We start from the raw sequence: 24,972 nt of genomic DNA, 5'->3' as shown, positions 1-24,972 counted from the left end.
TGCCAATTCTGGTTTGGACAGTAAGGCAAAAGAGTACTATCTTTTTTGATGGGGAAAAACTTGCAAACATCAAAGATTAAAAATCTACTGTGCATCCCTATGACCTTTCTGAGAGGTCATAGGATGTCAGTTCACCCAGCAATCTTCCCAGGCTCTGTCCTCTTCTTCATGCATACAATAGTTAGGGGACACTGAGAGCAGCGCAGGTCCCTGGAGAGACACAGCCATCATTCCTATCAGCTGGCACATGAAGAAGTGCCACCAGTTGTGACTTTCACCCGTCACTTCAGAAAGAATAGCAGGTGACATACTCAGCAAATGTTATAGCATACAACATGAAAGAGGAAAATAAGCTGGTTGATTCATTGCAGCATTGATTGCCATGACTACACTACCCTTTACAGCCTTGGCACACTATGAAATTGGCCTCATCAGTGTATTAGCGAACAAGCTTTGGATTGAGACTAATTTTTTTTTTTCCTTAGGATCTTTCCTAACTACTTCTCTTTTTAAAAATAAGATAATCATTTGGTCTGCCTATGATCTTTGGATAGGACTTTGTGCGTCTTTGTATATGTAACAAATTTATGTAACATCAGCAGTAAAACTATTGTGACTGAAATAGATGGTTGTTGCTCTCATAGCTATGTCCTTTTAGCTTGGCATGTACTTGACCATCACACTTTATTCCTCCTGAAATCCTCCTTTAGGATATTTATTTATTTATTCATTCATTCATTCATTCATTCATTCATTCTTTCTACTTTCTGGAGGAGTTTGTCCTCCTGAATGTGGTTTACATTTTGAATCCCATCCTTCCAGAACTACTCTACTCCCCTGGCTTTTTTGAGAATGCAGCAGTTGTGTATTAAAATTAGGTCATTGCAAATTGTCTTCAGTCCCAGACCCCTCTGGACTGGAATCCACATCCAGGAAAGCCTCCTTGTTGGTGAAGGTAGAGCTCAGTGTTAGGCTCTGTCGAGGTTTCACAGGCGCAAGTTCATTTAATTTAATATTTTCATTTTTTACCAGAATCGTCTTATCCATGTTTTCTTCACTGTGCCTCGCAACCACAGCATCAAAGACATCCAACTTCGGTGGCAAGGTTCCGCTTTCGAAGAGGTATTTGGCTAGATAAGAGATTCCAATATTGGCTAAGAAGGAGGTGACCATGGCGAGTGTCTTAAAGGGGAACCTCTGATTATATATGCCGTTTTTATCAGAGTAGTAGCCAGGGTAGAGAATCAGGGGCTGCAGATACAAGTAGGGCTCCCCTCCAGTTACTCTCAGGAAAAGGCCAGACACGTAACCTGCCACAGCGCCGTAGGTGTTGGTTCCCTTGATGAACAGCACACAGAGTAGCTGAGGGAAGATGATGATGTACACCAGGTCGGAGCTGAGGTACCACAGTCCATACACCGTCTTCGTCACCAAGGCCATGGCTGTTGCAGATGCTCCAAAAACAAACACCGTGATGCGCATGACCCAAACAATCTCTTTGTCTGATGCCTGTAAGAAATGTCACACGACATTGTTGACCTTTTAGCCAAGGACTGAGAGCCATTATTTTGTTGTTGTTGTTGTTGTTGTTCCAGAACCTATCTGAGGAACTTTCCTGGTTTAAATGATTCAATCTAGAGGCACACTTAACCCAGGCTATAACGCCCACAGCAAAGAGTCTGAGTGACCTTCCTGGTGGAGCCTACTCTAGACAGTCTCTGTACACACCCACTCAGAACAGAGGGTGTGAATCTACCCTGAGGTGCACAGAAACAAGCTAATGTGATAGGACAAGGATTAAGTGGAAGATTTTGCTCCCTGTCCTTGGATCATCCTCACTTTCTGTCTTCAGAGGATGTCATCCTCTCTGACACTGACTGCTGTCTGCCACCCAAGACACCCTCCAAGCCTTGGTAACAGACAACAGTTCTTCATAAGGGCTACTGGTCCATTAGTGACCATAACAGCATGCTGTCCTACTTTTCCCTGATTCAACTAGGAGAACCAGACTAACAGCACGTTTTCAAACAAAGTTGGTCTTGGGAGTTCCAAGAGGAGAATTCCAGTATAATATAACGGACATGAAATAAGTCAGTCCACATGTTCTGTTCCCATTAGGGTTCACTAGTCTCCAAGTGCACTTTAAATGGACTGAAAGTTTGGCTAAGTGGTACACATTTGGCATAGAAATGAAGACCTGCACTAGAGCACCTGGATTTGATTCCTGGACTCTGGGTTTTCATTTCAGCTATCTATTAACAGACCCTTACATAGCTAAGTTTTGGGGTTCCTGCCAATTTTGTGGGATAACGGAAATGAGTCCTTTACCCCAGTTTTGGGGGAGTGAACCAATGGACAGAAATGTCAGTGCCTGATTGTCCCTCTATATCTGTCTGCCTTCATAAAGTAAAACATTTTTAGTAAGTCTTTCTAAGGTATTTGAAACATTGTTATCATTAAAAAGATAAGAATTAACTATCATTAAAAAGATAAACATTATAGTAATATAACTCTGCTACTTAGGAAAGAGTCTTACTAATATTGTTCCCTTCAGTATTACAATGTATGATAACAGGAATTAATACACCAATTTACAGCATAAGCAGACTCTGTTATCATTTAGTCTCATATGCTTCATAAAACCATGAGTAGGTTTTAATATTAATAGGATGCTATATACGCCACAATACAATGAAAGCATCAACAATGATAATTATTATAATTTTTTTTTAAAAAAAGCTATTCTTACATTTTGTCTGAAAGAAAGCTGGTAGATATTCCGAGCAAACATTGAACTTGCTGACAAGATGGAAGAATCCGCTGAGGACATAACAGCAGCAGAAACTGCACCAAGACCAAAGAAAGAAATATACACAGGGCAGAGGTACTGCAGGACGATAGGTAAGATCATGTCTGCTTCATTCTTACTTTGAGGGTCTGGAAACCCATACGCAGTCTGGTTCCAGTCTGTTGAAGAGAAATGACCATCAAAATAACCAAAGAATGTCGCTTATCTATTTGTGAGATATTCTATTAATAGGTGGTTTTGAAATCAACTAAGTCTTTATTCTTACGTTGGTTGACACACAGGCCAAGTAGAAAAGTCTTGTATGTTGTATATTCTGGTTCTGGTTCCTTATTTAGAAATATTTACCTCATTGATTTGAAAGGCAGAGGGATAAAGAGAGCTGGGGTGGAATGGGAAGAGGGAAAGATCTTTCAGCTGTTGACTGACTCTCCGAACGGCCACAATGAGACAGGAGCCTGGAGGTCCACCTGGAGCTCCACAATGCATGCCAGGGCCCAAGTATCTGAGCTCTCCTTGGCTGCCCTCCCAGGAACGTTAGCAGGGAGCTGCTTCAGAAGTGAATCAGCTAGCAGGTGGACTGCCAATCTGATGTGGGATGCTGACACTGCAGGTAGCTGCCTGGCTCACTGCACTGGAGCAGGATTCTCACTGACGTTCGTTTCAGCTGATCTCATTCACAAGCTTAGTGATACAAGCATACACAAACAGACACACATATATATGTGTATATGCATATGCATATGAATATATATGCATATATACATATATATGTATATATATGTGTATCCTTTTCTGCAATGATTGGTTGCATCATATGATAAAATCATAGAACATAAATGTGTTTAAATTGAATCACAGTTTTCCTTCTACATTTGAAGATGTAAGAGGATATAAGTTTTTTTGTTTTGGTTTGGTTTTTTTTTTTTGCCTTATCCTTGACCAAATAAATAGATAAAAACAGTAGTAGGGCTATTCCTACCTATCCTTGTCCTATGTATAAACTTTGCTTTGGTGCTGTCTCAGCATTGTGCCTGGGTCGGGGTCCTAGCTTTGCTTCTAACTCCAGGTTCTAGTTTCTGATGCAGACCTTGGAGCTGGAGTTGATTTCCCATCACCACGCCAGAGACATGGGCTTAATTCCTAATGCCTGTTGCTAGCCTGGCTTAGTCTTCAACATTGTGGTGTCCGGGAGAATGAACACACAGATACACCTCTATGCTTTTCTTTCTTTCTTTCTCTCTTTCTTTCTTTCTTTCTTTCTTTCTTTCTTTCTTTCTTTCTGCTTCAGCCTCTCACATAAAATATAAAGTTCATGGTGTAGGTCAGAAATAGATAGTTTTAACAGTCCTGCCTGCTCCCTGGGAAGATGCCCATGTGCATCACAGTTGAGAACCATTGCTGAGAGGAACACTGGCAAACAACTGATAAACTACTTCAAGCTGAGAAAGCAGATGTGTTCCCAAATATTCTGGCAGTGAAGTGAGCGATCAAATAAAACATCCAAAGCTCACTGAACACAACTTGCAACAAAGGTCCATATGATGGGAGCACGAGCGGACAACAGCTGTCTATGCGGGAAAAGAGGGACGTGGGGAAGCATCTGGCACAGTTGGGAGGCAGAAGGGTTGGTCAAGGTAACACCATGGGGGATTTACCTGTAGATGCTCCAATAGCTCCAATGAGCACAGAGGGGACAGCCATCACCAGGCAACCAAAAGCTGCCAGGAAGGACAGCACTTGAGCGTAGGTGGCTGAGGATGACGAGAGGACCCTCTGAAAGTAGGCCTGCCATGGGATCCCTCCGAGACTCTGCACAGGACCACAGGAATTTAGAGTGAACAGGAGATACACAACATCTACTATGCCTCTTTCATTCATCACAACCATAGTTAGAAAAGTTACACACATGACTCTGAAGTATAACATGTTTCCATGGCTCAAAACTCAATTGTTATCGCTGTATTCACTCTAGTTCACACCAGACTTGTTCACTGAGATTGCCCAATCCCCAAAAGATGGTCTTAGGTATTAGACAAGATCTTTGGAAGATTATGAGGTTATGCAGACAAAGCCCTCATCAGTACAACGACTGTTTTTATGGAAGAGGCCCAGAGGGAAGACACTCCTAGAGGACGCAGAGAGAAGTTGCCTTCCATGAGGAACGGGTCTGTTACCACACATGAAATCCGCCAGAATCTGGCAGGATTTGGACACATATGTTTCCGTTGTTCACAAGCTTTCAAGCATATGGGATTTTGTCACAGCAACCCAAAATGACTCAGGTAATTTTATTGCCACATTTTGCATTTCACAGAATTCTTTTCCATACCATTACAGAAAAAAAAAGTTCTTTCATTTCCCTACTGTAGTTCTTTAAATGTAATAATAGTTTTCAAATTAATAAATTAAATATTCTCAAAATAATAGTTGACATGCTGAAGGAGCAAAGCTTACTGTGAATCAGTTCAGCCTAGCACTTGTTTATCCTGCCAGGCAATAAGTGGTAACAGGGACATGGCCAGAAAGGCCTGTGAGCTCCCTGCCCTGAACTGTGGCACTGTCTTCCACTGGGAGAGGGAATGGGTTATGGTGTTTCCCATAGCAGAGTATGGAGTACAAAAACAAGGTGGTAGGAGAGTGTAAGGTATTAGAAACTCTAGTATATTCCTGTTTACTTTATGCCTGAATGCTACTTTTTAAAATCAAGTGATTTTTACCACATGCTAGTACACCAAGTATAAACAACACATATACCAACATCGGAGATAAAAGTTCTTACTGATTGAGACTCTATAACCAGAGTTTAACTATAAATCAATTTGTTGCATGCTATAAAGAGGCTTACATGGAAATTAAATTAGAAATAATTTATTATTGGGGGGGTAAAAAGGTGGCAAGGAGGAGCGAAAACATCTACAAGATGATGAGGAAAACCTATAGGTTTTCTATAGAAATGACTATTGAATCAGTCTGAGCTTTGAGTGAATATTAATTGGTGGAAATACAAAGCTAAGAAAGGATCTAGGAAAGAGACGGATGTAGGCCCTGGTCTCCCAAGGGTTAACTCCACAGCTCAGCTGTTTCTCAAAAGTGTAACAGGAAGGGCAATCATGGCCTGATACATTTAGCCCGTGGCTTGACTGCAATTTCCCTCCTTCCTGCTTCCCCTTTTTGCACATCCTTGGGGGAGCTTAGGTGTTGCTTAACCATTGGGAAGATCCTGGGAGGGGCCAAGCAGACTATATTCGACTTTGAATAAAGGCTTCACTTCACAAGAATGAGCCTCAGTGTGTTGTGTGTCTTGTCTGTCTTGTCTGTCTCATAACCCTAGTCCCTCCGCTCGGCTCGGGGTATGCGGCAATGCAGGTGTTGCCAACAGACGGATATCACAAAGGGATGTGGAGAGAAACGGGAGGCAGTTGGGAGACCCCTGCGTGTTTGGTACAGGCAGAGGTCATGGTTTCTAAGTGTAGCTGAAGAGGACAGACTTTCACCTGCATGGTCACCAGCCCTCTGATGGCACAGAGCCACTTTCCAAAGCCTATTGGTTATTAGAATGAAGGAACTGCTGGACGAGCTTGCTGAGCTACAATGTTCTGAGCCTATTTTAATTCCCTATCTGTCCCAGTGGATTGTAAGTTCCAGGGTGTACATCTTATTTAGAACTTCCTTGCCTGTGGTACTTCCAGCTTCTGTCATGTAATGATTATGGAACAATTTCCTTCTTATAAAAGTCACACATGGTCTAACTTTGGGAACAGAAAAGGAAAAGTTAAAAGAAGAAATTTTTAAATTCTAAAAACTTCTAATTTTGCAACCAATGAGTGAAATGAAACAATGCATCAACATTTGCATTCCAACCAGGGCATTTAGTTCATCACAGGTTTATGGAAAGTAAAGACTGACTTAAATTTAAAAACAGATTGAATGTCTCTGTTCCCATAGAATTGAAGCCAAACCTCACTGTGATGGCATTCGGTAAGTTTGTTGCCTGGGCTTAATGTACTTTTTTTTTCTTTTTAACGAGTTTAGAAGGTCCTCTCAGCCTCTGTCCAAAATGTGTGGCTTCAGTGAGGAGCCAGGTCTCTGAACCTGGAAGGGAACTCACAAGGGAACGTGACAAACCTGGCAACCTAATCGAATGCTTCCAGCCTCTGCAGCATAGCTATGTTGTTTATGTGTCATCCAGCCTATGGCACATTGTTGGTGCAACCCAAATGATGAATAAATAGTCATATAGAGCATGGGCCTAGAGGAGTGAGAGGTCGGCAGGCTGTGGCACGGAGAACAGTGATGCGAAAAGCTAACAGGCTAGCTGGGGAGCCACTGGCTTACTACAGTGCTTTCATGTTGGACTTAAATACAGCATGCGAGACACTGTTATATCAAGCAGGGACCCAGCAGGAATAGGAATGCAAACCTCATGAGGATCATAGACCATGCCCAAAAAGTTTAAGCGTATTTCTACACTGGATTTATTTAGCATTCATGTAATGTCCACTTATTCTTTGTAGTTGGAATCAAGAATATAACTGAGTCAAGTAATTTCGGTTATCACTGAACAGAATGTCTTGTTTTAAAGACCTCTGAGGGCTAAAGTATGGGATAAGGGAAAGACTAACAGGGCTTCGTGTTTTGTTTCAATCCAACAGTGCAGACAGTATGACTGTCAAGAAACTGTCTCATTTTCCTGTATCTCATCATCACTTCCGTGTCACCATAAAAAAATATGCAAAGCAGGTGCAATAGCTCACACATACAGACATTTAATCTTTTAGCCTTCCACTTGTCATTATAAGCCATCCCAGAAAAATGAGAGCCAAGGGATTTCTCAACAATCCTTAGGCACAGAAACCTTTCAGACACATCCAATTTGCATGTTGAGATGATGCTGAAATTCAGCCTAGTGTTAAGCAAGGTCATGTTATAATGGCAATCTTCTAAAAAAAGAAGCAGAAATTTCCAATTTTCCCCTTACTTTGGATATAATACTAACCTTTTCCTCATGCTAGAATCCAGGGCAAAGTAATGTTCTCTTATGTCAGCTCTCTAATTAACAAATTATAACACCTGTGTGACTACTTTGTTTTTGTTTTTGTTTTTTTCCATGTCCCTTCAGTCTGTGATATGCTCTGGGTCCTTCGCTCCTCTGCCCCACGGTGCTGTGCATTTTGAAGCTGCCCCCAGATGCTGGCATTCCTAGCTATGTCTCCTGGGTGACATACTCTTTACTATCTGCTCTCAGGCCCTCAGGGACTACGGCACCGCTGATTCACTTACTGTGTAATTCAAAACTGAATGAACTACTCATTCTAGAATAAATTGGCTTTTAATGCTTTATTCTAAAGCACACATTAAAAGTTCAGATAACTTGGTTCTTGGACTGGGGGTGGTCCCTGGAGAATGGAATGGGACCCCTTGACATCCATCAAAGCAGAAACGTGGACACGGCGCGTAAGATACCACAGGCTTTCTAGTCTTACTGGCTCCCGCTTTTGACAGTATCAGCCACCAGCCAAGATACCACCCCAACATTCAGAAATGGCCACAGGCCAGTAGATGCATGTTTAGTGTAAACATAAATATCGTGAGAACACATTGGACTTAGGAAATAATTATGTTGCATTTCTCAGGTAAGCACCACTTACCAACAACAGAAAGCTGTCAAGCCAACTGTAGACTTCGAATGGTTCAATGGTTCCCAGCCAAGGTGCCTGGTACTTGGTGTGCACAGCTGTGAATCCAATGTCAGAGACTGCAGGATGCGACAGTGCAAAGGGGACGCCAATCCACTGCAGGGAAGAGAGACAACAAGGCCTTGGACCATGTATCTCATTTCTCCACAACTCAAGATTTATATACCTGCTTTATCTTCTCATAGATGTATTTTGCAATAGTTTAACTACAAGGAAGTAAAGTTGTGTTTCCTTGGCATGCCATCTACTACTGATTTAGAAAAGCTAAAATAACGTATTTTCCACGTCTGCACTTGATAATACAACATTGGTTAAAATACAAAGTCAGAAATTCTTAGGAACAAAAATGATATATGAGAAACACACATGTACATGGACACACATGATTCCTTTTTCATGAAAGGAAGGCTCTTCATCCACTATAGTAAAAAAGGATTGGGAAACTATAATATGTAACACAGTATCCAATGATAGGCTAAACAAAAGACGGAAGAAATTGAAAGGGGGACAGTTTATACGGAGCAATGCAAATAGGAAACCACATATGTGGGGTGTATAAGTGTGTGTGTAATAACAGGGTTGTCTATCATGGGAGTGTCTGAAGAAAATGGTTAAAAAAAGAGGCATATGGAAGGAGTTTTGAGTAGGAAGAGGAAGATTTGTATTTCATTTTATAGGCAACTGAAAAGTAGAGGAATTTCTTCAAGTGTTTAGATTTTCAAAAAAAATTTTTGATATAAAAAAATAATACATTTCATGTATTTCATAGGTCCAATTCTAAGATAAACATAAATTCCCCCCTCATATCCTAAGGAAGTTCTCATTTATTTAGGAAGGTGAAATAAGGACCTTTCTAAACAAACAGACATTGAAAGAGCTTGTCACCATGTTGTGCCACACGCAGAAAGAGAAAGTATAGTCAGTATCATAAAATAATGTGACAGTGAAAAAATCTAGGGAAAAAATAAATATAAAATGGAGTGCTTTAGAAAAAAAAAATGGCAGGATCAAGTCATTACTTGAGAATAATTACTTAACAATAATAATTTTGAATGTTAATGGTCTAATTCTCCGTCTCAGACTGGTGAAACAAATTTAACAAGAACCATCAATGTGTTGCCTAAAATAAAAACAACTGATCAACAAAATAAAAGTGAAAGTGAGAAGCAGTCTCTAACCTGTTAGCTTCTAAGCTTTAAAAAGATTTCAATGAACAAAACAATGTAATGGCCCCAGGCTTCTCCTACTAGCAGTGAACAGAACCATAGGGGGGCATCAGCCAGAGCGATTAACACCTCCAGGGCAGCAGAGGCTCTGGGAGTAGCAAGGCCCACATCTGAAGAGGCAGCTACAGCTAGCCCAGAAGCAGGATCCAGCAGTCAAGAGAGAAAAACCAGCAAAGGACCCCCCGGCTTAGTCCAGGGTTCCAAGGATGAGGACTCAAAACCAATGGAAATAGAGAATTTGAGAAGACACAGATTGTTTAAGATATAAATATCAGTTCACTGTATCTGCATACTTAACAATGAGAGTTAGGAAAACACACTATGAAGCGTCTTTTATTTAGCCCACTTAATGAATAATAACGGAGCCTTAATTAACAATATAGCAGGTCATTCTTCATCAATTCAGTTATATTATGGACTGATGTGAATTTTCTGTGCTAATATCTTCACACTGTATTCTTGAATAAGCTCCATACTCACCCAAAGCAAAGGGAAATCACATATAACCACAACAGATAAATTAATCCCCTGGGTAGACCAAGAGCATCAGTTACAAGAGCTGTCACTGAAAAAACTAACCTTGCCTCTGACACTCCGAAGAAAGATTTATTTTTATGTTCTTGGCTTTCTTTCTGGAAGTTTATAATGATACCAAGAAAAAAAAAAAAATCCTGATTTTAGCACTGCCCACTTGGTTATAGCAATTCAACTACAAAAAAGAAAATGGTGGTAGTCCTTCAGCAAGTTAAATATGCTTAAACTCATTGAAAAGCAATTGAAATGCAAATTAAACAGGAGAAAAAAAACAAATATTATCATCTTTGTTGGTATATATATAAATGTATAGTTAAATTATACAAGCTGAATGTGTAAGTGACCATGCTTTTAAAGTTTCCTCCTGTGTATTTTTTTTTGAGGTGCTAAAAAGCTAAATAAGGGGTATGAGGCTTGTTTTCCATTTTTTGACTTTTAACTGTCTAGTATTAAAAACTAAAACAGGGTAAATTAAAAAAGTTTGACTGCAACAAACGAGGGATTTGCAGAGTACTTTGCCCTTGTCTGAGTCAACCTTGCAGTGTTTTTGCCCTTTCTTTGACCCGCAGTCCTACGGGGTCTAGAGTTGAGGTAGCGCATGAACCTAAAGAGCCCTGGCACAGGCTGAACACAGCATCTACCCCTTTAGGTATTGTCTTGAATATCAGGTAACACATGCACAGCTATAATCTTCGCATTCTACCCTGCCAGTTTGCCAAGAAACAGCATTGACTAGAATATGTCCGTGACACAGACATATTCTGTTGTAATGCTAAATACCACATCTGACAAGGCACTCTTCAACCCAGGAAACACAAACATTAACCAATTTAACCTATGTCTTAGAGAGCAGTAAGGAATATTTAAAAAAAAAAAAAGAAAAAGAAAAAACTATGCTTAAGTCCTTTCTTTGCGTTTATACCCCAAGTAGTGATGACTAATATTTGAAACCCATAGTTCTTTCGATGGAATAACTTTTACATACTTTCTCAGCATCCTTAATGTTAATCAGACTAACTACAGGAAAGCATGTGTGTGTGTGTGTTGTCCAGAGGGCTTAATACTTTTTTTTAAAGAAAATGGTTTTTAAAAATCATTTTATTATCAACTATTTTTTTAACATAGTTGGACATTTTTTCTAGCTTTTTCAACACATTAGTATTCATCACAATCTCTTAAAGCAAAACGACTCGGACACAGCATTCCCATTCACAAAACCTGCTGGCTTACTTGCTGAACTTCTTTACCCACATGCCTAGCGAAGATGCTCCCCTAAACCACGCAGAATCCCTCCAATCACATCGTTTCCCTTTCATGCATTTCTAGAGAGTGAGCACAGGCAGGCAACTCTAAGGAAAATGTATACAGTAGGTCCTAGGAGGGGAAAATGAAAGTCCCTTTTAAATAACCTTTTTCTTCAAATAAACAAAGAAACAAACAAACAAATAAAAAAAAACAAGGTGCATTTCAGATAGCTTCAGTGATGAAAGAGCTGGCCTACTAAGGAATCTTGTTTGATGCCTGAACAGTTTAAACCACAAAGTTGGTAATACGTTATGCACACCTTACCTTGATCTATTACAATACACATTACCTTGATCTATTACAATAAGCCAATGTGAAACTGCAGAAGTGTCACTAGTTTTGCTTGTGCCTAAAATATCCTAATATTACTTTATTACTCTCTTGGTTAGTTAATGCTTTGTACTAATGTGTAGTACTCATTACGTTTATGGGGCACAGTGCAACATTCCAACATGCAAATCCATCGCTATGAGACTAAGCAAAACAACTGGGTTTTCAATGCCTTATGGATTTTTTTTTATTCGGGTATCAGCTCCTCTTCTCCAGTCCTTGATACAGACTATTACTAAGTATCAAAGTATTGTGAACTGCAATTACCAGCTACCATGCTGCCTAACAGTAAAGCTTGCAATTTCAATCTGATGTATGTACATTTTTTTTTTTAATTCTTAAGGAAGATGTGTTGCTTTCAGTTCTCAGAGAATCCTCCAGTTTTCATAAATCTATACATAGGAACACCTTGGCCTCCCTAAAAATTAGATCTGGGTCATGCTTTTCTGTCAAAAATCTCAAAAAACGATTGGATCTTTTCTTGTTACTGCTCCATTGAGGATTTTTGTTTATAGAATAGACTTGGTGTGCGTTAGGATGAACAACTGACTTCCTATAAAATTTTGCTTTTAGTATAAAATGCAACAGTATCTTTTAATAAAAGAGAGAGGGCAGGAAGGAAGATGTGCATGTCCCACTTACCAGTCCCACAAAAATGCAGAAGAGTTGGACGACGTCCGTGTAGGCCACGGAGTACAGGCCGCCCACCAGCGTGTAGAGGGTGGCGATGAGCGCAGAGACAATGACCGACGCGTGCACATCCACGTCAATGATGACGCTGATGGTGGCTCCTGCAAGCAGACACACAGCTTTGGGGGCTTCCTGGGCGACGATCTGCCGTCCTTCACTGGTAACTGATGCCACCCCTCCCAGTGCCCATGCCACACACAATGTATGAGCTGTATGCTAAAGTCTTTATATCTTACTAAGCAGAACTTGCGTGCGTCTGTATACATGTATAGCCTTGCTTTCTGACGTCATTGTGTTGCTAACTGATTTATACAGATATCACTTGGAATTCGTTATATGATTACATAGCACACAGAAATATAGCTAAATTTAGTTGCATTGTAAGAACTCAAGCATTTCACCAACTGTCTGAAGCCGGACTTTAGTATGTACAAAATACTTACTTCTTCAGGAAAAAAAAAAAGATTTTCTGACAAACACGTCATCCATATCAACATTTTACAAATAATATTCATTTACTTTTTGGCTTTAGCTTGTATCATTGATAAATATCAACTGATAAATATCAAAGAATTGAGATAAGTTTGTGGCGAAAACATCATAAAACTGTTACACTGAATTACCGTATTTTCCCCCTCAGATTCATGAAAGACCACTTATATTTAGTTGGTGGGACACGCCACTCTTGCTGCCAGATTTGAATTTCATGGTTTGAAGTAATTTTCATCATCAAACTCCTAAACCCTCCTTGGAAATGAACTTTATGTCCCTGCCAACTGCTGTCCTTGATTTCTTCAGCTGGTCTCTACTGCGGGGAGAAACACTGTGTTTCTTTTAAACCTTGTGGGTTGTGCTTGGTAAAGACTGTACTTCCAATGAGAACATGACACTGTGGGCCATTTGGACCACTGTACTTCCGGTGACAGTTCGTAAGTCACTTTTTGCTTCCCAAGCTCTTTCCTCACTGTCCTCATGTTATAAGTGCAGCAATGGCACATCTGGCAGCACACAGGCAACTATCTCATCTTTTGTATCTTCCGTTGCCACCTGCTCCCACAACCCAACCCCTTCTCCTCAGGTGACCAGCTAAGAGCATTCACAACTCGCAGTGGTGAAAATACGTTACCTCCAAAAGCAATATGAGGTATTTTGATATAAGATAGCAAAAGAAGGTATTTTTTCCAGGACACATCATTTTATTGGTTTTGCTATGGCAATAAAAATAGCATCTTTAAAAAAAAAAAGCAGTTGAGCCACAAAACTAGTAAGAAGTTTGAGGAGGAAGATAAAGAAAATGGTCAATTTTTATAATTAACTTTCAATAACTGGTTGAGATATGACTGCAAGTTTCTGGTTTTTAAGTCCTTTCTTCCAAATTGTAACCTTTAACCTCTTCCGTTTACATGGGTCTCCCCTTAAATAACACTTCCATACTTCACTCTGTGACTTATAAGAAATTCAAAGAATTGACAGAAAATACATTAAAACTTAATGTCATAATTTTGCATATAATTGGATATAACTCACTTTTTTAGAGAATTCACCTCCCCATCACAATTAAAATGCAAATAAATTTTCCCTCACGTAATTTCTTAACAGCTAAATCAATGTGGTGAATGAAACAAATCATGCTTCCAGAATGGTTGTGAAATCAGTCTATTTCTGTAGCTTAAGATTACATTTTCTGTAAATAAAACCATTTATAAAGTTAAATTTGGGGCCTGGCATGGTAGCCTAGCAGATAAAGTCTTCGCCTTGCATAAGCCAGGAGCCCATCTGGACGCTGGTTCTAATCCTGGTGGGCCCACTTCCCATCCAGCTCCCTGCTTGTGGCCTGGGAAAGAAGTAATGGATGGTCCAAAGCCTTGGATCCTGCACCCATGTGGGAGACCCGCAAGAGGCTCCTGGTTTTGGATTGGCACAGCACCGGCTGTTTTGGTTGCTTAAGAAGTGAATCATCAGATGGAGGATCTTCCTCTCTATCTTCCTCTCTGTATATCTGACTTTCCAATAAAACAAAAATAAATCTTTAAAAACTTGCAAACTATTTTCAAAAGCTAAATTTGAATTTTTTGAAATATAAGTAAGAGGGAACTTTATAAAATGTGCAGAGGTTTCAAGGTCTTCCACCAAAATAAACTTATCTTTTTATTCATTTCTTCATTTAATGTTCATTTTCCCATTCAATTAATTTTCTTTTAACTCCACTTTTCATTTTCATTCCATCTAAGGCCTGGCCCAGTCCCAGTCGCAGGCATCTGGGATCCAGTGGGTAGAGAATCTTTCTCTCTATCTCTGTATCTCCCTCTCTGTAGCTCTGAATTTCAAATAAAGAAATACATTTTCAATAAAAATAGTGGTAACAAAATCCAAGATTGAGCTATTAATTTTGAACTTTTAAAATATTTTAGGAGCATTAGCTCATTAAGTCAATTCCACATGCAGGGCTCGGTAATAGAAATCCATCTTTATTCACCAAAAGTGAACACTTTATATTGTTAGATATTTAGCCCACTCTTTTTTTATTATTAATACCCCAGCAGGTAGCTTGCCATTAAAATCAAAATTCCTAGTGTTGCCATCAGTGGAAAATCAACTCTCCTTGTGTCTGAACTAATGAGAGAAAGAGGGATAGTTTCACACATGATCTCACCATCATAGAAGCACAGAAATCTTATACCAGAGAGGTGCAACAACTTCCACTAAATTATTGCTCTAATTTATAACACACTCTGTGCTTTTCCACATCAAACAATTCCTTGGTTTGCAGTCAGAGGTTAAGAAAATAACACAAGATTATCCGAGACTTTGGGAGAGAGAAAGGCAATATAAATTAATATTGATATTGCAAAGGCTACATAGGATAACAGGGGAAGCAGATAACTTTGCAGCATCGTACGTATAATAAAAGGTAAAAATCACCTTATTTTTCTTTCATTCTTACCTCTTCAAGTTTGACTGCGGACTTCAACTATACTACTGTCTTTTTGTAAGGAGAGATGAAATGCCCAGATACCAAACAGTAGTATTAACTCACTGAGGAAAGCTACTCAGCCACTAGCCTGCTAATTCCCAAGAAGGAATCGCTAGTGTTCAGTGGGATGGTGTGAAATCACTCTTGGCCCAAAGAGAAAATAATAAGCCTGAAGATCTTTGATGATCCCACCTCATGTTATCTTACAAGTAGATCTAAAATCCAAGAGCCAATCATCTAAGTTCAATTTTCAGATCCCTACAGGTGTCTAAAATTCAATACATAATTGGATTACACTGGTGAGTCAAAAGGCGGTATTGCTTTTTTGAAGTAGGCATACTTAGAAGTGTTTTATAGATTCCTTTGTGATTGGATAACACAATATAATCCGTGTTCACAGTTGAGAATTGTGCATGAAACAAAGAAATGAGCAAGGCATCATATGGAATAATGTAACTTCGTGGAAAAGAACATTCCCATTTGCATAAGGGAGCCCAGAGGAAAGGTGACTGGTCCAGGAAGTAATGTGCATGAGCTAATCTGAAAGTGCTGGTGATGTGCCAGGCCGATGACGAGATGGGGAAGAGGGCAGATGAGTGCAAAAAGCCCATGTGTCTGGGCTTACATCACGTCAGAGGCGAGAAAGAAGAAACGCAGTTCACAGAAGGAAGAGTCAATGGGTTAAGATGAATGATGAAAGGGAAAAATTAAAACTCAACTCGTGGGCTAGGCGCGGTGGCGCAGTGGCCCAAGTGGTTAAGGTCCTCGCCTTGCACGCCCGGGATCCCATATGGGTGCCGGTTCTATCCCGGCAGCCCCGCTTCCTTTCCAGCTCCCTGCCTGTGGCCCGGGAAAGCAGTCGAGGACGGCCCAAAGCTTTGGGACCCTGCACCTGCGTGGGAGACCCGGAAGAGGCTCCTGGTTCGGATTGGCATAGTATCGGCCGTTGTGCTCACTTGGGGAGTGAATCATAGGACAAAAGATCTTCCTCTCTGTCTCTCCTCTCTGTATATCCGCCTTTCCAATTAATAAATAATAAAAATAAATCTTTAAAAAAAATAAAACTCAACTCGTACACATGGGACCTATCCAAAAGTTTAGTTTTAATCAGCAGAGGCACGTGATGAGATCTGATGTTAGAAGGACCTGAATGGCCATCATGTGCAGATGGTACAGAGGGCAGAACTGCAAACAGAACTGCAAGGGCACAGAAAAAGGTGGGCAAGGAAAGGAAGAGACCGGGTCACCTGCCAGATGGGGACATGGACATGTGATGGGAAAGACCTGAGTAAGCCTCAGAATGAGACTGCAGATGAGGCAGACTCAGTTTCTGGCTAGGGGGTTCTATTTCCAGCTGCCTCAGCAGTCCTGCTCTGTTGAGAGGGTCTCACCAGCTACAGGTGGAGCACCTGCATGTCTGGGTTTCTAAAATTGCATTAGAGTTGACAGGAACCTCGGGATTGGGATGGTTTCTTATGTGAGTTAGTAAGAACACATATCAACTAGATGGAAGTTCTGGCTGAATTCTTTCATCCTGAAATTGTCTACTAACAAACCATAGTTCTGTGCTTTTACAGGTGTTAATTTATTCAAATATTTCAAGTTTGGTGGTTTTGCTAGTAGTTTATGCTAATCATGTATTCTGTCAGCAGAGTTCTTGTGATAGCTCATTTCCTGGGAATTCTATTTACAGTTAACATTGACACTTGATGTTATATTTGTTTTTCTAATACTTACATATTTAGCTTATTTACTTCGTACACACACAGAGCTACACAGAGCAAACAGTATCCCTGATCTGCTGATTAACTCCCCAAATGCTCATAGCAGTCAGAACTAAAGAGGACTCAAAGGGGTTCTCCTTACTGGTGGCAGGGATCTGAATGCACCAGCCATCTCCTGCACTGCCCAGGCGCAGATTAACAGGAAGTTGGAGACAATACAGATCCGGAACTTGAACTCAGACTCTGATACAAGATGCAGGTGTCACCGTGGCATCTTAGCTGCTGCCATCACTGCCTGTTCTGATACTGTGAGGAGTGACTCCAACATCCCATCTTGGACCAAGAGCCCCGACCTGCTTCCCCTTCCCCACAGCTCACAAATTTTAGGCCAGTCTGGTTTTCCACCAAGCGGATGTAACCTGGCACCTCACCTCAGAATCCGACTCCCCAGTCTCTCACGGCCCCTCCCCATAGTCTTCACCCACCTACCTGTGGCTCAGATCATTTCAGTTGCCAGTCCTTGGGGCTGACACACAGCCTCTCCCTTCTTCTTCCCCCTCTCCCTTCCCTTCTTACCTGCCTCCTCCATCTTGTCCCGCACCCCTGTCCTGGCAGCCTTCATCCTCCCACCATGGCAGGAAATGTTTCCCTTTCTGCTCCCCTTCCACCCTCACTCCCATTCCTATTGAAATTAAGGACCTCCTAATACCTCATTCTGTCTGGGATTTTGGCTTGCGGTAAACTAATCCTGAAAAGAGTACTTGACTGTGGGAATTAGCTACATGTAACAACATCAGAGCTTTAAGTGCGTTTTAAATCCTAGCAGATACTGGGCTTTAAAATAAATTAAAACAAAGATAGCGATAGATATTTAGCTATTTAAGTGGATACTTGGGAGTTTGAGTCCCAGCTTTACTCACCATTTCAGCTTCCTGCCAAAGCAGACTGGGAGATAGGAAATGATGGCTCTGTCTGGGTTCCTGCCATCAACGTGGGACACCTGGATTAAATTCCTGGCTTCTGTTTTGCCTGGCCCGGCCCAACACTGCAGGCATTAAACCGATCACAGACAACCTCGCTTCTCTCCTCTTTCTCTTTGTCTTCCTCTCTTTCTTTCTTGTCCCCATCCTCTTTCTCTCCCGCTCCCTTTTTCCCTCTCTTCCTCTTCTTTTCTCCCACTGCATTTCAAATGAATAAGTAAATAAACCTTAAAAGTGCTTTAAAAGACAGCAAAATGACTTTTTATAAATCAACATCTTTAAAAGTTTTAGTTTCTTTTATAGCACTTGGGATTGGGTCCTTTGAGAAGTTTAGTTTTGTGTCAACCAAAACTACTTACTATTAGAAAAATCATTAGGTGGTAAGCTATCCCCTTTTCGAAGAAAGGATAGAAAAACCAATAGGAGGTAAAACAAAATTCTCTTTTCACAGGAAGGAAGTAATTGGACACACTTAACGCTCCAAAACACCCAAAATGTTTGCTAATATCGTCCTTAATCCCTGGTTTATGGAATATTGCCATGAAAATTTCCTTTAAATAAACATTTCTTATTCATCATAAAAAAAAAAAAAACCTCAGGGGCGTCACTCTGTTGATACAATTCAAGTAAAAAACAAATGCAGTCACGGTTTTCTTTAGCCACTGTAGCTGTGTTGTGGATAAGTGTAGAATTTCTGTGAAGCGTCGGTGACCATAAACATCATTCAATATGTGATTCAGTAATTTGTGAGCAGCAACGGTCGCTGAATGAGGCTGTGCACCTGGTGTGCAGTTAACTGGAGAGGCTGAGCGGAAGCATGCTCCCTTGGTCCTTACCTAAGGCAGAGAAGATGGCTGCAGCCCAGAACATTTCCCCCATCAGTGCAGGGATAAACAGGAGTCCACCCATGCGTTTCCCATAGATCTGCTGAAACGGGTCCAACATGGTCACATAGCCCTTGGAACGCATAGGCTTTGCAAAGAACAGACCACCTGAAATAAATTCAATGGATATTGACATGAGAAAGTTTAAGAGTTGTAGTAGACCTTGCCAAACTTTGCCCATGCTATGAAGTCTCAACGGATTGGCATTTTCAGAAACAGCCAGATTGGGGAACCGGTCTGAATTATCCTGGAAGACAGTCACAAGAACTCTTCAGTACTGCAATAACAATCTTAACACCGTATGCGGAAGTGTCCAAAGGACAGATGGACAGTACAACTGAGGCATGGAGTTAGAAAGCACAGAGTAGCACTGGGCTCATTAAAACGTCTTAGTGCTCTGTGTCGCCCACCACAGTACGGAGGCATTCTGAGCCAACACAGGAAAAGCATGCTGAATGTAGAGACAGGCTGTGGGGAGAGAAGAGGTAACCTCTTACTAGTTTGATTTGCAAAAGGAAATTCTGGTATAATCAGCTTGATTCATTTTGAATAGCTGTGTGCTTTTAAAGCAATGAAATGTGACTGTGTGAAGAAATTCACTGCTCAGCTATCCATGTGCTCCGAGGAATTCAAACTTTTACGTGGCCTACAATCAAGAGACCAAAGAATGTATGCATTAGTGTTCTGCACTTATCAATGTCGGGTATTAGGTATTTGGAGGGCCTGGGTGACATGTCCTCCTTCACTCGTTACTCAACGTGTGACTTGTTCTATTCCTGTTGTTACTGCTTACCTGAATGAGTCATTGAGATTTGAAGTTTCACTTACCCAGGATCAGACTAAGAGAATATCCGATTGGTGCCTGAGCCCAAGCTAGACCGTAGTCTGGTACATAAACTGCTTCGGCTGTTCCATTGATGTACCCTCCTCCTACCCAGGTGGCTGAAACAGAGCAAAGAAGGGAGGGAATGAACCCACATTGTCCGATGTGCTGGCCACTCTTTTTGTAGCTATGTGGCATCGACAACAGAGCTCATCCAGACTGAGATGTTGTACAGGTATGAAACGCAGGATTTCAAAGGTTTTCTGGTTTTTTTTTTTTAACGTTTTATTTCGGAATATTTTCAATTTTCTATAATACTTGTGAAGTCTGACAACTTGTGTATATCCCAAGTTTAGCTTCCCTTACTATGTTATGTATAAATGACATATTAAAATGATAATATTAAAGCATATTATGTTAAATAAGCATTAACACTGGTTACTGTATTATTTTTGTTATGTATATTCATGGAGTACAGTGCAATAACCCAACACATATTCAATGTCTGATGATCAAGTTAGTTAGCACTTTCATCATTTTCAGGTTTTTGCAAAAGTTGTATAGGAAAATAATGTGATATTTTTGGCTTATACTGAGATTTCTACTGGAGAATGTTGCCCAGGGAGTGGGGGAGCGGTGGTGGTGGCGGTTAAACACATCTAGTTGTCCACACATTTTAATGATTTTATGATATAGCATAAGCCCTGAGATTATGCAAGACAAATGTTCTTGTTTCATTCTCAATGATCCCCACATAGGAGATAGAGGGTCTTTATTTCCAGCCTTTTCCCTTTTAACTGCATTGGCCCTTGAAAAACGGTGTGTGTAGACATGTTTTCATGTATGCATACAAATCTGTGTGCATGTATATGTGCATGGTGTGGGGACTGATGCATGTATACACAGATCCAGTGGTATCCTTTGTCTTCTCTTTAAACACTCTGGGGACACAGGATCGAGCAAAACTAATCGGTATCTCAGTGCAGCTGCACTTCCTGCCTTCAGTTACCAGGGGTGAAGAGACAGGAACACTTCTACCCTAAGGTGAGGTGAATGTTGATTATCTTTTCCCTCTTGGATCTCAACCGCCCAACGTACATTTAGGGCCTAGACTCAAGAGAACGTAGGATTCTGCTTGCACAGGGACTCAATGTTTTTATTCTTGCATTTACTAAAGCATTTGATTTTGCCTAGACAATAGAATCTGTGTCTGCTTCAGATTTCTTAAGTTTCTTTAGCCTAATAACTAAATGAGGGAGGCCAAGAGTATTGGTTAAACAAATCTGGGACAAGAATGATCTACGAATTATTAGCTACACTGAGAGGAAAATCTAGTACTTCAGATGTGACAAATGGACTTTTACCCAAAAGAATAAAAGAAGCAGCGGATGAGGATGGTCCAAGTACTTGGGTCCTTGCACCCGGGGGAATACAGGAAAGAGACTAAGAAGAAGCTCCTGACTCCTGGCGTTGGACCAGTCCAGCTCATGGCGGCTTGTACAAGAATGAACCAGCAGCGGAAGATCTCTCTGTCTGTTTTTCCCCCCCCTCTCTGTAATCCTGCCTCTCAAATAAATAAATACTTCAAAACATGGGTATTGACAAATTGTCAAAGCAAACCTTATGTTCTTTGTGTAACATTATGACAGTTATAGGCTGTAAGACATTTATTAGATACAACAATATCATTGGAAATATATTTTAACCAAAAAATCCCTTAAATCTCCTAGTTAAAATACGAGGTCTTTTACTTCTATTCCACAGTGGTATGCAAAACAATTTAAGTTTCTTTTGTGTTTACGTCAGAGTTTATCTGTCTCTTCATCCAGCACAAAGTAAAGTATTTGGGAGTGAAAGCTATATTTTTTAAAAGAATAAAATGGAAAGGCTATGTGACATATGACTTTCAAGTGCACTTAAATCAAAGTGTACACAGAATCCTATGATGCACAAATATGTACTTATCTGTAACTGTTCCTTCACAAGACATTTCATATTGGTTGCAAACAAATAACAAATCCCACCATTTCTTCTTCTCATTTTACATTGTAATAAAAAAAAAAATGTCTCCCGACCCCATTCCCCAAGGCAGAATAAGCTTCTGAAAAATGGATTGTTACAGCATGGACTAGAAGGCATAACGCACTTGCTAGTATAGGGGACGGCTAGCAGACCAGCACAGCCCCCCCTGCATCCAGTGAGCGTGCTGCTGATCAGACGGGCACTGAGCTGGTTATGGGCATTTTACACCATGTCAGTCTCCAGTTGTCTGTCCAAAAAAAAGGTAGATTGTTACCTAAATACTTGATCTGTTATGAAATAGATGTGAAGACCAGGCTATTTATTATGACTAAACAAAAATCCCTCTGAAATGTTTAATCTAGCTCTTTTTATGCCAGTATTTGCTCCCTGTGCTTATATATTTGGAATGAAATTTGTGAGCGAGAATACAAGCTTTTAAAAACTACATATATGTCAAAGGAATGAGCATTTTTAGTCTTCTTCATCATGAAATAGATTCCAAAGCATCGGATGAAGCTTTGACAATATAGTTGAGCTTCTAAGTGAATTGCAACACTGTAATATTGACTAAGTTGCTTTGAGTACTAAAAGATCAAATAAATAGCTCTTCAGAAACTGACCTAAACTATGCTACTTTAGAATGATATTATTTGAATCTTTTCTATACATCTTAATAACCCATTAGATTGGAAAAAAAAACACTGTAATTTCTAAAAGACCATATTCGGAAATGTTATCATAATGAATATATCAAATAGAATTTTAAACTCTAGTAATAGAATATTATGATAATTCACAATGAACAAAATAGCTTGATACACAGCAGTTCATTTATTCTTGCCAACACATTTAACAAATGATGCACGTTTATAAAGAAAGTGAGACCAGTGAGAGTTGCCTGTGACGCAGTCTGGCCACCAGAATAATCTGGGTTTGGTCCGGGCTCCAGGCCTTGTAATCCTGAAGCACTGGATTCCTCAGAGCCTTCACACAGGGCCATGATAAAGACTAAAGGGGTCTGTGTACAGCTAACAGCAACTCCATTGTACGTGAGATGAGAAAATCCCCAGTCCACCCAGAGCATGGCAGGCATCCGGTGGCCAATGTCAGTACCTTTAGGACATGGGTGTTGTCCTTACAGAGTGGTTCCCTGAACGACTCCATCTACAGGGTGAATCTCTTAAAAATAACATCCAAGACCAAAGCTGGGTATCTTTTGGATAGGATTCCCAAAGGGCTAGTTTCCCAATGAACACCCAGAGTTCCCACAAGTCACGATTCTGATTTGTTCAAGCTTCAAACCCTACTGACACTCTGAAATGAAACATGCTGTTAGTGAACATGTACCAAATCATACTAAATATAATTTTTAGTTGTTCTTACAAATTATTTTGAATGATCAGGAAGCATATAAAAGGGAGACAGATCATTGTTTACATAGAAGCAGCTTCCGGCACTGGAGAACAAAGTAGCTTCCCCTAAAAGCAGCTGGGTCTGAAGGAGGCAGCATCACTCTGTGGCTGAGCAAGGCTGGCGAGGACACACCCCTGCTTTCTTCCTCTCAAACCAAATTTCCTGGAAATCTTTCTAGCATTGTAATACAGGATTGTCTTTGGGGAATGGAATTCGTTTTTATGTGGGGGAATTCGATTTCAGAATCGGATACGCATCAGGTGGGAATTGTATGGCCACCAAGTTGACCTATGTCACCACCACGTCACAGCTTCATGTGTGTCATCATGGGCTCAGCCTCACCAGCAGGTGCCTACGACAGGCTTTGTTTTCACTGTTTCCACCCACCAAACTCCTCTGAGTCCAGACCTGTTTCCTTGACATTCTGTCCAGTAGCTTAGGATAAAAATCAAGTTTGTTCAAGTACGGCATAGTTGAAACCACTTAACTTTCAAATTAACATTGAAAATATCTTAGAAGCAAAGGGCTTAATTACTTCAAAGCTGCATGCTGTACCCAGAGGAGCCAAGGAAAGGCTGACCATGTCCAAACCTACCTGTCATGGTGAAGCCTCCCACCAACAGACCGATGTCTCTGCCACCAACTATGATGGCTTCACTGCGCTCTTCCGCGCTGCCGCTGTTCTTCGTTCTCCATGCTGCCCATATTCCAACCAGCAGTATCAGAAGGTAGAACACAATGATTGCCACCAATCCCTCCACATGGAAAGCCATTTTAACCTATGAGTCTGGATTCCTCTGCAGCTGGCTACTTCATGAAGACTTCTGAAGAAAAATACAATCCCGCATTACAAGGCAGCCAGGAATTTAAAAAAAAAGGTTTACGAGAAATCTGCCACTTAAAGAAAGAGAGGTTGGAATCAAGAGATATCACTACAAATAAGCGCTCTCTTGTTCTGTCTCTGTTACAGAATTAAATATTTTTCCAGCTCTTAACAGAAGCAAGAAAATATGGAAACATGTTACAAGTAGGATCATAATTATTTGTCTTGAATAAATTCTTACTACTTAAAAATGAACATTCTTACTAACTCTATCAATAAAGCCTTTACAAAAAAAAATATAGACTTATTCGGGTTTTGGAATTAAGTTGCTAGGTTAGATTTTTTTTCAGTAATGTAAGTATATTTGAAATAACTTACTGTAATAATTTTTAAATATTCACTCATTCAGTCAGCCCTCTCATTTATCATTTTGAACAATTTTAGGAAATGGTTCCCTTAAGCAACCTTAGATGGAAAATATCAGGACAGGAACAATTCAGGAAAATCAGTTTCTAAAATTCAAATCCACATTTTCAACAAGTTCCTGTGGTTCAAGGTTCCCTTAAGCAAAGAAGTGTTATTGTTGAAAGCTCCAATGTGTTGATGGTCCATTGCCTTTTGCTCCTTTCAGAGCTTCTCCCTCCCATTCCCCTAATAGCATACACACACACACAATACTTTAAAAAGACCAATTGCCTAAGAACGTAATGGAGGGTAGAGGGTATTAAAGGCGAAACAA

The 24,972-nt window shown here is 40.4% G+C and overlaps 1 protein-coding gene across 1 annotated transcript; it reads right to left on the bottom strand.

The window, feature by feature from the left end:
* Positions 1-879: 879 nt before the first annotated feature.
* On the bottom strand, positions 880-24,183 carry SLC5A7 (solute carrier family 5 member 7). The gene is made up of 8 exons (XM_040992737.1): positions 24,006-24,183; positions 19,981-20,094; positions 19,105-19,260; positions 12,543-12,691; positions 8,458-8,601; positions 4,465-4,618; positions 2,750-2,967; positions 880-1,509 (listed from the first exon to the last, which is right to left on the bottom strand). The coding sequence occupies exons 1-8, from the start codon at positions 24,181-24,183 to the stop codon at positions 880-882; spliced, it is 1,743 nt and encodes a 580-aa protein (XP_040848671.1).
* Positions 24,184-24,972: the final 789 nt, after the last annotated feature.

The sequence above is a fragment of the Ochotona curzoniae genome, unplaced genomic scaffold (genome assembly GCF_017591425.1).
Source record: "Ochotona curzoniae isolate NIBS_2020 unplaced genomic scaffold, NIBS_Ocur_1.0 contig_883, whole genome shotgun sequence".
Taxonomy (NCBI): Eukaryota; Metazoa; Chordata; class Mammalia; order Lagomorpha; family Ochotonidae; genus Ochotona; species Ochotona curzoniae.
The sequence above is the reverse complement of the archived record's forward strand: the minus strand, read 5'-3'. Positions and strand labels throughout refer to the sequence as shown.

Excerpts from the sequence above, each read along its gene's own strand:
- SLC5A7 (XM_040992737.1), bottom strand. The coding sequence starts at position 24,183 with ATGGCTTTCCATGTGGAGGGATTGGTGGCAATCATTGTGTTCTACCTT. Across the intron at positions 12,692-19,104 it reads AGCCATCTTCTCTGCCTTAG|GAGCCACCATCAGCGTCATC; the intron begins GTAAGGACCAAG and ends GTCTGCTTGCAG. Across the intron at positions 2,968-4,464 it reads AGCTATTGGAGCATCTACAG|ACTGGAACCAGACTGCGTAT; the intron begins GTAAATCCCCCA and ends TCTCTTCAACAG.